The 12184-nt window shown below is 38.2% G+C and overlaps 1 protein-coding gene across 1 annotated transcript; it reads right to left on the bottom strand.

The window, feature by feature from the left end:
* Positions 1–607: 607 nt before the first annotated feature.
* On the bottom strand, positions 608–11257 carry LOC127494311 (matrin-3-like). The gene is given in 18 exon segments (XM_051860086.1): positions 608–776; positions 956–1071; positions 1292–1445; positions 1628–1925; positions 2038–2168; positions 2242–2586; positions 2786–2908; positions 3023–3042; positions 3236–3353; positions 3727–4285; positions 4372–4496; positions 4594–4755; positions 5052–5110; positions 5645–5748; positions 5854–5892; positions 6559–6620; positions 7034–7932; positions 11130–11257. Coding segments are annotated over 17 exon segments (3237 nt in total). The 5' UTR covers positions 7802–7932; positions 11130–11257; the 3' UTR covers positions 608–722.
* Positions 11258–12184: the final 927 nt, after the last annotated feature.

A 12184-nucleotide genomic window follows, 5' to 3' on the forward strand; every position in this document is an offset into this window, starting at 1 on the left:
ATCAATACATATATCTTAACAACGTGCTCAAACTCTTTCACACATTCTGATCTCAGGTAGGTATCTCAGGTAAATGATACACTAACAGAGTTCTCTGTGACAACTATAAATTAAAGCATTTGAGAATAAATTAAAGCATTATAACAACTATAAATTAAAGCATTAATGCATTTGAGATATATTATATATATATATTGCAATTACCATTTTGACGCTTCAAAAAGTTCTTAAACAGATCATAAAACGAATCCATATGAATTGAGCGGTTTAGTCCAAATTTTCTGAAGAGACGCAATCGCTTTATGTGATATAAAGATTTAATTTAGGCTTATATTCACATGTACACATTAATTACATTAAACAAAGAGCCATGAATAGGTTTCTCCTTTCACAGAATCCAAAATAAACAGAAAAAATTATTAAAAACAGTCAGACACAGTCTGAGGAATGCTGAAAATTTAATAAAAGAAAGGAAAAACAAAACAGTAGTAGCAATTTAGGTGTAAAATGTGTTAAACTTCACATCTAAATTGCTATGTCAGAACAGCTACAAATTTATAAATACACCAGCTTTAATTACCACATTAAAAAAATTAATACCTCAGTCTAATCTTTTTATTTTTTTTTATTTTTTTTAGAAAAATAATTGAACAAAACAGCTTACACAAAAAATACAAACACAGGGACATAATGGACATATTAACAGATCCAGCATCAATGGTTCATTTCTTCGTCCCGTTACTCTGTGCTTTGGTTTTCTCCTTTTCCAAATATTTCTGATAAGAAAACATTTGTTTCAAAAACATATATTGAACTACAACAACGTCAACATAGTTATGCTAATATTTATTTATAAACAAAGTTGTAATTGAAGTCTCAATATGTAATACATAAATCAGATCTCAATCCTGTTCTAAAAACATGATCAAGGACAGACGAGGGAAAAAAATCTCACCTTAAGTTTATCGTAGTGTGCTTGGCTACTGCAGTGAATTTTCTTAGCAGTGTCCTCATTAGAGTAAAACAGGAAGCAGACTCTGCAGTAGTACCCCATCTTCACAAACTCCACACCTGAAACAGGTCAAATGAGATTCATTAATGAGACAATCATGAATACACTGCACAAGTGACAATAATGAAAAGAAGCCAATATCATTCATTAGCTGGGGTGCATCACTTTTTATAATATATAATGAACTTTCTTCAGCTTCTTGGTCAGAGTAAGCTGTGAAATTAATATCTCCGTTATGTCAAACTTCTTATTTCTCAGCAAAAATCAAAGCCATCTTACCCACTGGGACATTAGGATCATATGGCTCTAGAGTAGAATGGCTAGTTTCAAGCTTTGTTTCAGACGGTGCTGCTGTAATGTTTGTTTCCTCAGTCTTCACACTCTTCTCTGACACAACAGTGGGAGAAGCAACAGTTTCTTCATCTTCAGGCTCCTGGTTAAAGGAAAGCAGTGGATAAATCAAGTGAGAAAGCATTTGGTACAATCTTTGTCTATCGCTTGGGGAACCCGTCTGGGCTGAATTCATGTTAAAAAAACACCATATTGCCAAGTACACTAATGTAAGTATGCTACCCCCATCCAATTCATGATATGAACAATAATCAGGTCACTCACAGGTTCCTTCTCTATATTCTGGAGCTCTGATGTGTCTTTGCTTTGTTCTTCCTCTTGCTCTTTCTTTTCCTCTGAAACAGTTTCTGCAGAAACATTTTGGCTTTCCTTCTCTTCCTGACTCTCCATCTCCTCAGCTTTATCAGCAACAGGCTCATCCACTTTGATCTTCTTGACAGAAGGTTCTTCCTCTTTTTTATCCTTAATTTTGCCAGAGGAGTTCCTCTGGGCCTCATCTTCTTTGGAGCGTTCTCTCTTGAGTGGCCGTTTATCCCCGGGTTCTGGGGTTGGAGGTCTTTTTCTGTGAGAAGATTACATTTTCAAACAGATGCATGTAACATTCTTTGAAAGCCGTTTTTTTCCCCATTAAAAAAAAAAAAGAAAAGAAAGAAGAATCTGAATGTCCAACTCACCCACGTTTGAGCTGCTTATATTTCCTGCTTATGTAGACAACCAGTCGTTTGCCTTCAAATTTAGGTCGATTTTCCTTGTAGGCCTCTGCCATTTTCTCAGCATCTTCCCCTCTTTCCATCTCAATGAAGCACTGAGCAAACATACAAGTATCATTTATTTTGTCCTTGTAAATCCAAACAGAAACAGTCCCATTTTATATTTACCTCATTGCGAAATGGATTCAGAAAATATCTTCTGATTTTTCCAAATGGTTCTGCGATTTTCAGAAGAGAAGCATCTGAGCCTTTGAAGGATGGAATCTTACCAACGTAGATAACTCTGCCACTCTGTAGATGTTGCACAAATATAGGCGTTAGATTCTGCTTCTTTTAGATTCACATACATTTTATTCATGGCGAGTTAAAAAGCCCAAGTCTTACCTGGATGGTTGGATAGGTGTGTGAATGAATAACCTTCACAGGTTTTCCACACACAGATGGTAAGACATTTCCACTGTAGAAACTAACCATTGCTCTTGCCTCTTGTTCATTGGAGAACTCTAGAAAGGCCTAACACAGAGCACAACCACAACACATATGAAAAAATAAATCATACAGAGAGATTTTGAGATTTACAACTGACAAATGGTAATATGTTCCACTGGACAAATGGCAATAAATAAAAAAAATGGTCTAGCATCAGAAATCTGTGTGCATAGCTACAGTAGAGCTGCTGTGAGTGAAGCACAGGATATCTGAGAGCTGTTACCTCAGGCCTCACGTCCAAGACCAGGTGCCGCACCACTTTACCAAAAGGCTTGGCAAGAGTAAGGATTTCATCTAGATAACCGTAGCCACGTTTAAACCCAACGACATTCACAACTCTAAATCCCTACAATTCCAAAACACACATTAATATTAAATACAATCAATAAAATCAATGCACAGACATAAGTTGCAAACTACTTTAATACATTCTAAAGTGCCCAAGAAATAAGTGACTTACTCCACTATTCCTGGAGCTTCCTGAAACATACAAAATGAAATAAGGCATTATTAACTGGACTGATTTTGGGGGGGAAAAGCCAGAGAGTATTGTAGTTTATCAACAACGATAAGACTATAACCTTTTATTATTATTATTATTATTATTATTTAACACTGTCGACTCAATCCAAAGAAGGATCACTGCTAAAGCCATTGACATCAAGGGTGTTACCTGATGTGCTTTTAGCTTTGGACTTTGAGTCTTGTCTCTCGCCGTCCTCCTCCTCCGCTAGCTCATCCAGAGTAACAAACTCATCCATGTTCTCAGGAAAGTCAGTTTTTTGACTGTCCTAGAAGCAGACACAGACAGTCAACAGAACGGCATGTCAAGATAGTGAACATGCAATTTATATTAAAGAAGTAGTTAGAAGTAGCTCCAAAGAGGACAAAAGAGCACCAGAAAAGTGGTTCATACAATTGTACAGCTTCAAAAGTCTCAAATGTCATTTTACTGAAAAACTGTCAAATTTATGCTTTTTGGAGTTTGACAGCCTCTGGTCACTGTATGCTTTCGTTGTGTGGAAAAGATCCACATGCACATTCTTTAAAGTATCCTCTGCTATCATGAGGGTGAGTAAATTATCATTTAAATTTTTCAGTGAACTTTCAGTTTTCAGAAAGGATTGCGCAGTGGCCTTTCAGATAATGTGCAAAAGCTCTTGCCTGCTCTTCATCGTCCTCTTCAGCACCCTCATCTTCAGGTTGGTCATCATTCTGTTCCTCGAGGTCTTTAGGAAGCTCATCTGTGTTCTCCTGCTCAGCCTCAGATGTTGCAGGTTCCTCCGGCTGAGTCTCTTCCTGTTTTTCACCAGAGTCTTTTTGGTTCTCTGTGGTCTCGTCGCTGGAGGGATCTCTGGCTTGCTGTGCTTCAGGGTCCTCCTCATCCTCTATGTTGGAATCATCAATATCTGGTGCTTGTTCACTGGTTTGCTCTGGATCACAGGATAGGTCAACATCATCTGGAGATGGATCTTCATCAAAAACTTTTTTGTCTCCATCACGTGCTTCCATAACAGCTTCATCTCCTGACCCGTCACCCAGGGCCTCTGCTTCCTCAGGCTTTGGTTCCTCTTCTTTCTCATCAGAGCTCTCTTTGGCTTTGGAAGTAGAGGACCTTTGATTCTTTGATGGTTTATCACCAGTTCTGCTGGTGGAGCTGCTGCTACTGCTGCGCTTACGGGTAGGTTCTTCCCTTCCTTGGTCACCCTTTCCAGGTGGGACCCTGGAACATCAACATGTATAGCACATTTGGTTTTGTTTTCTTTCTAAAGATATCATTAGTTTCTCTGGACAGAAAGGACAACTTACGTTAGAGTCTTATACTTCGTGCAGATGTTCAGTCGAATGGATCTTCCACCGATAGTCAAAGGGTTGACAGTGTAGTACTTCACCAACATCTCTGCATCCTCAGCCTTGCTCATTTGAACAAATGCCTGTTTTAAAAAAGGTCAAGGGGGGAATCAGAACTGAGCTCTGTCAAAAATCAAGTATGTCAAGTATGTTCTGGAAATTGCTGCATATATAACTTACTGCATCATTTAAAAAGAGATGTTTCTCAACAGTGCCAAATCTACGAGCTATTGTGAGGAGCTCCATTTTCTTGTCGCTGTCCCGTGGTAAATTGAAGAAAAACACCACCTGGCTGACTCCTCTCTTCAGAGGCCTAATGTCTCTGCCCGGCCTTCCACTTTTCTGTATAGATAAAGCCAATAAGTTTAATTGGGACGATGGTGCCAAAGGGTTTTGCCAAGGCAAACAGGCTGTTTGTTGACATTGGTTTTCTTTCGTATTTTGCCACGACCACTCTACTTCTTATCTAAAATAAAAATATTCATAAGTGCAAGCACCAAGATATATCCATCCACTCAAACAAAAGACTCTATACTGAAAAGGACATACTGATTATATAAAATATACTAATATATTCAATGCAACAGAACTGTTGGACCAATTTTAACAAAAACAGATCACTTTTAGTGCATTATTACCTTGGGTGCCGCTGAATATGACGTCCTTTTACTTGTCATTCCCATACTGGAATCAGACCCTAAAAAAGTTGTTTAAAAATTGTGTGACTGATTTAAATTAAGCAGCTTCACAGTAAGAAACTGGAAACATCACAGTGTTAATGGTGCAAAATTCTTCAATTATGAAATGAATAATTTCACCTGTAAAACAGCTCTAAAAAGACTATGGTGACATTATTCAGCTCAATTCAGTTCGATGTTGCAAAGTGACAAGAAAAGTGTTTGTCATCTTAAAATTACCTGTCCATGTTTTTTGTGAACTCAGAGCACCATTTAAGATTACAGAAACTTGGATAAATTTGGATTTACAGAAATTTGGATAATTCTGATCTTTTTTAAATCATATTTGACTTATTTATTGCTTTAGGGGTAAAACCTTTACATAGGAAAATATTACTTAGTGCACCTTTAACCAAAGAATTGACTAAATCACTAGTGAAACCCACAGGAAGTGTTCATCCAGCAGTCTCATGAAAGTGGATTACTAATTCAACAAAAACATCAACTTATAGAAAGATACCAGACCAAACTATATCCTCTCACAGATTTATTACCCCAGTTAGAGCTCATCCCTGTTCTCTGTAGACCACCACCAATTGGAGCTGCTCCCAGCAATCCATCTGAACGACTCTTTGTGTCCAGGGAAAGGGATGTTGACCTGAGAATAATTCATTTTTAATATGCATGTCTATATAGACGCTTGTAGAAAGCAGGATGTATCATACTTATGAAAGCAGTATTTAAAAAAAAAAAAATAGCATACATGCGATTAGAGGGCATTTGAGGATCCCAGTCCGGGTACCTGTAAAACAACAGGAAGGAGTTTTTAGTTTTTGAACAGCAGAGATCTAAATGTTGAACACTTGAATAACAAATTCAAAGACTGCAACAGCACAAATTAGCAACCAAGTCTAGAGATCCTATATAGCACATTTTTAATGCACTATGATAATTATCTGTGAGGTTACATTTAATCAAATTAGTCATGATCTTCATTTTTGCTTTTTAACTGTAACTTCAGGTTAGAAATAGAATAAAGACTACATTTAAACACCTAAAAAGGTTCATCATAAGCTGCGTTTCTACCACAGGAACTTTCCCCAGGAACTTTGGGGTAGTGTGTTTCGACCGCAGGAACCAGGATCTAAATGAAGTTCTGGGTAAAAATTCCCCCATCTGAAAGTACCTGCTCGCTAGGAAGTTCAGAACTTTTGGTGGTGGGATTGGTTGAGTTCACGCAGCATTTTAAAAAGATTCATTAGCTTTATGGCCCCTTTTCACATTTCCGGGGTTCTTAAGAGCAGAAGTTTTCATAGTTGGGTAAGCTTCTATAGTGGTGAATGGGAGATGACTTTTCTCAGAATTGCAATTTTGAGAAAAAAGTCAGAATTGTGAGAAAGAATCGTAATTCTCTTTTTTTTAAATTTCTGTGGTGGAAACAAGCTTCCATAGTTTTCAGTCCACTTACATTTGCAGAAGGAGTTTGCGGTTTTCAGAGTGACGAATCCCAGTGGTGTGTTGAGTCCATTCCTTTACAAACACAGGGGAGGGTGAAAAAATATCCTTAATACATTAAAAAACATGGCTGTGAAATCTAAAGAAATTCAAAGCCTTGACATACTGGATCAAAGCTAACTCAACAAGCTACCCTTTCCTGACTATGAATGCAATCTACAAATGATTACTGTAATGAATCTGAAATGAGTTCTGGATACTAACTGTCCTAACTGGAACCAAACATAAAGAACAAGTCAGAAATACAGTGAATACTACAGACATCCAATGAGATTTAGGGCCATTTTCTTACACAAATTTGATACTGAGCAAAACTAAGAGTTGCTGATTTAAATGCAACAAATGATGTTTAAAGATGGTCTACTGAACAAGCAGGACTCAAGAAGAGGAAGTGTGTGTGCAGGAGGCAAGCTGCTTGAATTACTCACCATGACAGAGTGAACATCAAAATCACAAAGGGAGCATACATGGGGAAACATGAGGGGCATGACTCCCAAGAAATCCTGCACTTTTCTCTGAGACGGGGTGCCCATTCTTCTCTGCATGAACAGGTCGTCAGATGCTGAAGACGTTGACATGCCGAGGCTGCGGTAGGAGTCACGGGAAAGCTCAGAATATTGGCGGTCTCTGCCGCTACCGCTCCTGTAATCTAACATGTCGTACCCTCGACCAGATGTTTCTTGCATGGAAGTATAACCGAAGTCACCTTGTGAGCGGCTTTGAGCCTGCCCACTGGAACGGTCCAAACGTCCGCCCTGCATGTCGCCCCAATCGTCTCGGCCACCTCTGTATGAAGTCTCTGAAGAAAGATTCGATGGATCACCAGCAATGCGGCGGCCGGATACCATCTTGCGGTTCTTAAGTTGCATTATAAGATGGGGCAAGGTCTCCACGCTGATGTTCTCCTCTGGAACCTGCGCCAGTGCGTCCAGATCAGTCGGCGACAGACCTAGGCTGGCAAACAGTTTTATGGTATGGCTAATGTGGCTGCCCGCTCGGCGGTGCAGCTGAGAGTCGTGGTCTTTTCCCTCCCCTCCACCCAGGCCAGACATGCCACTATGTGATTGGGAAGACGAGCCGTAGGGGTCCGAGTGAGTGTCGCCCATACTAAAGTTCAAAGTCTCAGCGGCAGCCAAAAGCCCGCGGCCTACAGCAAAACCTTTCTGAGCATCATCACCGGTCAGTTTCTGGGACATGGCTTTGAAATGACGGCGCTTTGGACGAGTGGAAAAGGAGAAGAACAAAGCGAATCAAAAAGTCCCCAGAAAAACAATCCGTCAACTTAAGCCTGGATCGAGAAAAGAAGCTCCTCCAGAATGAATCAGGTCTGCAGAAACACAATGGAGCAAAGATTTCTAACATGCTCACGAAATGGTTAGCAGTGGCATAGGAGAACAAGACAATGAGCTCCACAAATCCATACAAAGCAGTCTGGATCAAATTTAAATCCTTAAATGTGTATGGAAAAGACAGGGGAAAGGATTGCAGTTTCTTGGTTAGGAGAGAACCAAAGAGAGATAGTGTTCATGTGTTTAAGTTGTACTGTATGACAGAAAACTACATAACTGAAATCAATGAATAAAAAACTAACCGAAATAAAGGTAATCAACTTTAGTGCTTAACTGCAAAAATAATTTGGCAAGACGTCTTGACAACAGACAAGCAAATAGTCGGGCTCAAGTGAAGGGTGCAAAGAGAGCACAGGGTTATCTGAACAAGATTTTTATCTTCATCCGAAGAAAAGTGAAATTTTTCACACATTAACTGAATTGAAACTGTGGTGGTCATAATGGAAAAGACTATATCAAAATGGCAGAAATCAGAAAAACATACAATGTTGTCACACTTGACAAGCTACTTATTTTTGTTATTTTATTCAGAAGGAAACAAATGATGCAAAAGTTTGTCATTGCTGTTTTTGGATAATATCGTTTTCGGAAAGCTGAAATGACATTCTGAGAAAGTGTAATTGGTTACGAACACCAAATTACTAAGAACAGCATTTAAACCAAACTAGTCCAAAATGCAATGTTTAATAGAAATTTCATAACTAAAAAATAATCATAATTGGGTCAATGACGTGACGGGTCCTTTTTTTGTCCAAAGGCCTTAATAATAATAATAAAAAACAAAGATGTGACATCCAAAGTATATAAGGTAGTACAACTAGATCTCTTTTATAGGTTTTAAATATATTTTCTTACATATAAAGGTATTTTAAAGATTTTGAAGTGTCATTTGGTTTAACCATCCAAAGGCCAATACAGCCATTTCATTTGTGATTAAAATATCTTAAAATGTAATAAATGTATATATTTTTTATTCTGGCATGATTTTATAACGTCATATATCAACATAGTGCAAAATAGTATTAAAATTATGTGTAGAAGTCATTGTTTTGTTATGAGAAAGAATGTCTGGAAAAATGAATTTCATTTATGTCATTCGGAGTAACCAATATAAAGGGACCATTTTGGATCAAGTCATGCGGTCAATATCATGTGACTGGATGTGACATGATTCAGACACCTGCAAAGAACCACATGGTCATGAAGCAAAGTACCGAACTCTCTTTTAACTATTTGAAAAATTAATGTTTTCACTTGCTCATACGCATGAAACATCAGGTCATTCGGTACGACCGCTATAAAACATGGAAAATGTTGTAATATTTTAAAAACTTGTACTAAATATAAAAATGTTTGATTGTCCTTTTGCTAGCCAGATATCAGCCTGTTAGCATTGTTTGAAAATATCGTCATTTGGTATAACCAAAATTCAGTAAAACCGAATGACTTTTTTGGTGGCAAATTTCTTGTAAAAAAAAAAAAAAAAAAAGACAAAAGCAGTGTTAATTGATTATAAAAACCACATAATCTCATTGTTAACACTTAATAAAACTTCAAAATTAATTATATCTCCATTATGTTTTTTTTTTTTTTTTTTTTTTTTTACACTTTTAAAAACCTTATTCGTCAATGACCCAATTATAAAAAGCAATACAGTACCAGGCATATAACACTGCATAGCACCCACTGGAGATTGATAATTTTTTTATTTTCGAGTTGAAGAACGTCACAAATACAGTTAACAAAGACTTTAAAAAAAATCCCTAAAGGAAAAGTGCTTCTGGAACCAAGGCCGCTGAAAACCTCCACATTCCAAACGTGAAAAATGGAAAGAGTCCATTGTGCAAGTGGGTCTGCATGTAGTCTCAGTCATCATGCCCAGGGATTGTTGGCTCCACTGATGTATCAGTCACACAAAAAGGGAAACACTTTGGGAGTTTCAAAGTCGTCAAAGACTTGTGTGTCGCGTTCATTAATGGACTGCCTGGAAACAAAGCCATTGTGACGCCAAACTCCCTCAAGGAAGAAGAAAGCCTTCATGTTTACAACTGTGACAATGAGTGAATTTCACGGCATAGACCATTTAAAAGATGTCCAAGAATTTGAGGTGCTTAGTTGGAAAGAAGAGAGATATTTTAACTTGTTTGACGATGGGATATGGGAAGAGTATTATTTTCCAAGCCTGATTTGAAATTCTCAGAACAAAGTCAGTAAATTTGCACAACATTCTTGAATGAATCATTTATTAGATGCAAGCAGGTCTGTTATTGCATGAACATCAACGTCACATTTTTACACCCCTAAACATGACGCTGAACAATAACTGGGATTGGTTGCTTACATGTACATTGGCCAAAGAAAGCTGCTATGGAGCAAGGTGTGGCTATGCGAGACTAGCTTATGTTTAAAGCATTCTGAGCAGTTAGGAAATGCAAATTGATGACAAGGCCAGAAAGAATGGTGGAAGAGTATAAACACTATAATGCAAGGCATTAAAGTTACTACAGCAGATAAGATTTGAATGTTGTATGGTATAACTTGCAAAATGACAAGACTGCACCAAGAAGACTGATTTAGTTTGAAATTATATGCATACAATAATATGCATTAATAAAGAAAACAGTGCAAGTCAACTTGAACATATGATATGCATCTATATTATTAAGCAGAAATGTGAATTTAACATTATAAGAAATGTGTAGACATGGCAATGGCACTACTATCCAGTTTCAGTGCAGAAGAAGGAAATGCAGAAAATATATTTGGACAGGAACCTTCCAAATGCTTAAATATCCCACACCACAAACACGACGCTTTTTACAGCTTTAAATAATGTCCGTTGAGCGTGAATCCGAGGTTAACTGATGCTGCGATAACATTCATTTCACTTAAGGACAATCAACTTAATTTAATAGCAGATTGGTGTGTAATACTTTATTTAGGCGAACATTCATGAAACACAGACGTTTAATTCCAAGAAAAAGCCGCGTTAAACAACACATGGACGAAGTGTGACGCTAAGAAAAAAAAAGCCAAGAAACCAATTGTGCACAACAAGGCCTAAGCGGCAAGTTATCTAATATTTACAATTCTGCAGCTCGGGTTTATTATAGTCTGTATTTAAAACACAAGTGATATAACATGTTTTATTTTATTTTAATGAGTTGTTACTTACATTTTTCCTTCTTCTTCTTGTTCCCAAGCTTCGGGTTTAGGTTTTTTTTACGTCACACGAAGTGAAACTTGACCTATCGCTCGGGCAACAGCGCGCAGCGTGAAGCAGGAAACGATTACGAACCAGCATTTCACTTCTGATGTGAATTTCAAAATAAAAGCCCTAATTAATAATATAGGTGTTTGTCACTACAATTGGTTTTTAGGTGAGAATAACGGTCAACCAAGAGACCAGGGATCATTGTTTGTGTGTGTGTGTATATATAAATATATATATATATATATATATATATATATATAATCACATATACACACTGTATTGCCAAACGTTTTGGGACGCCTGCCTTTATGTGCACATAAACTTTAATATGGAGTTGGCCCACGCTTCGCAGCTATAACAGCTTCAACTCTTCTAGAAAGGCTCTCCACAAGGTTTAGGAGTGTATTTATAGGAATTTTTGACCATTCTTCTAGAAGCGCATTTGTGAGGTCAGGCACTGATGTTGGATGAGAAGGCCTGGCTTGCAGTCTCCGCTCTAATTCATCCCAAAGGTGTTCTATCGGGTTGAGATCAGGACTCTGTGCAGGCCAATCAAGTTCCTCCACACCAAACTCGCTCTTATCCATGTCTTTATGGACCTTGCTTTGTGCACTGGTGCGCAGTCATGTTGGAACAGGAAGGGGCCATCCCCAAACTGTTCCCACAAAGTTGGGAGCATGAAATTGTCCAAAATGTCTTGGTATGCTGAAGCATTAAGAGTTCCTTTCACTGGAACTAGGGGACCAAGCCCAACAAAAAAACAACCCCACACCATAATCCCCCCTCCACCAAACTTTACACTTGGCACAATGCAGTCAGGCAAGTACCGTTCTCCTGGCAACCACCAAACCCAGACTCATCCATCAGATTGCCAGACAGAGAAGAGTGATTTGTCACTCCAGAGAACACGTCTCCACTGCTCTGTCCGGTGGCGGCGTGCTTTACACCACTGCATCCGACGCTTTGCATTGCACTTGATGATGGAGCATTGCTTGGATGCAGATGCTCAGCCATGG

The sequence above is a fragment of the Ctenopharyngodon idella genome, chromosome 14 (assembly GCF_019924925.1).
Source record: "Ctenopharyngodon idella isolate HZGC_01 chromosome 14, HZGC01, whole genome shotgun sequence".
Lineage (NCBI taxonomy): Eukaryota > Metazoa > Chordata > Actinopteri > Cypriniformes > Xenocyprididae > Ctenopharyngodon > Ctenopharyngodon idella.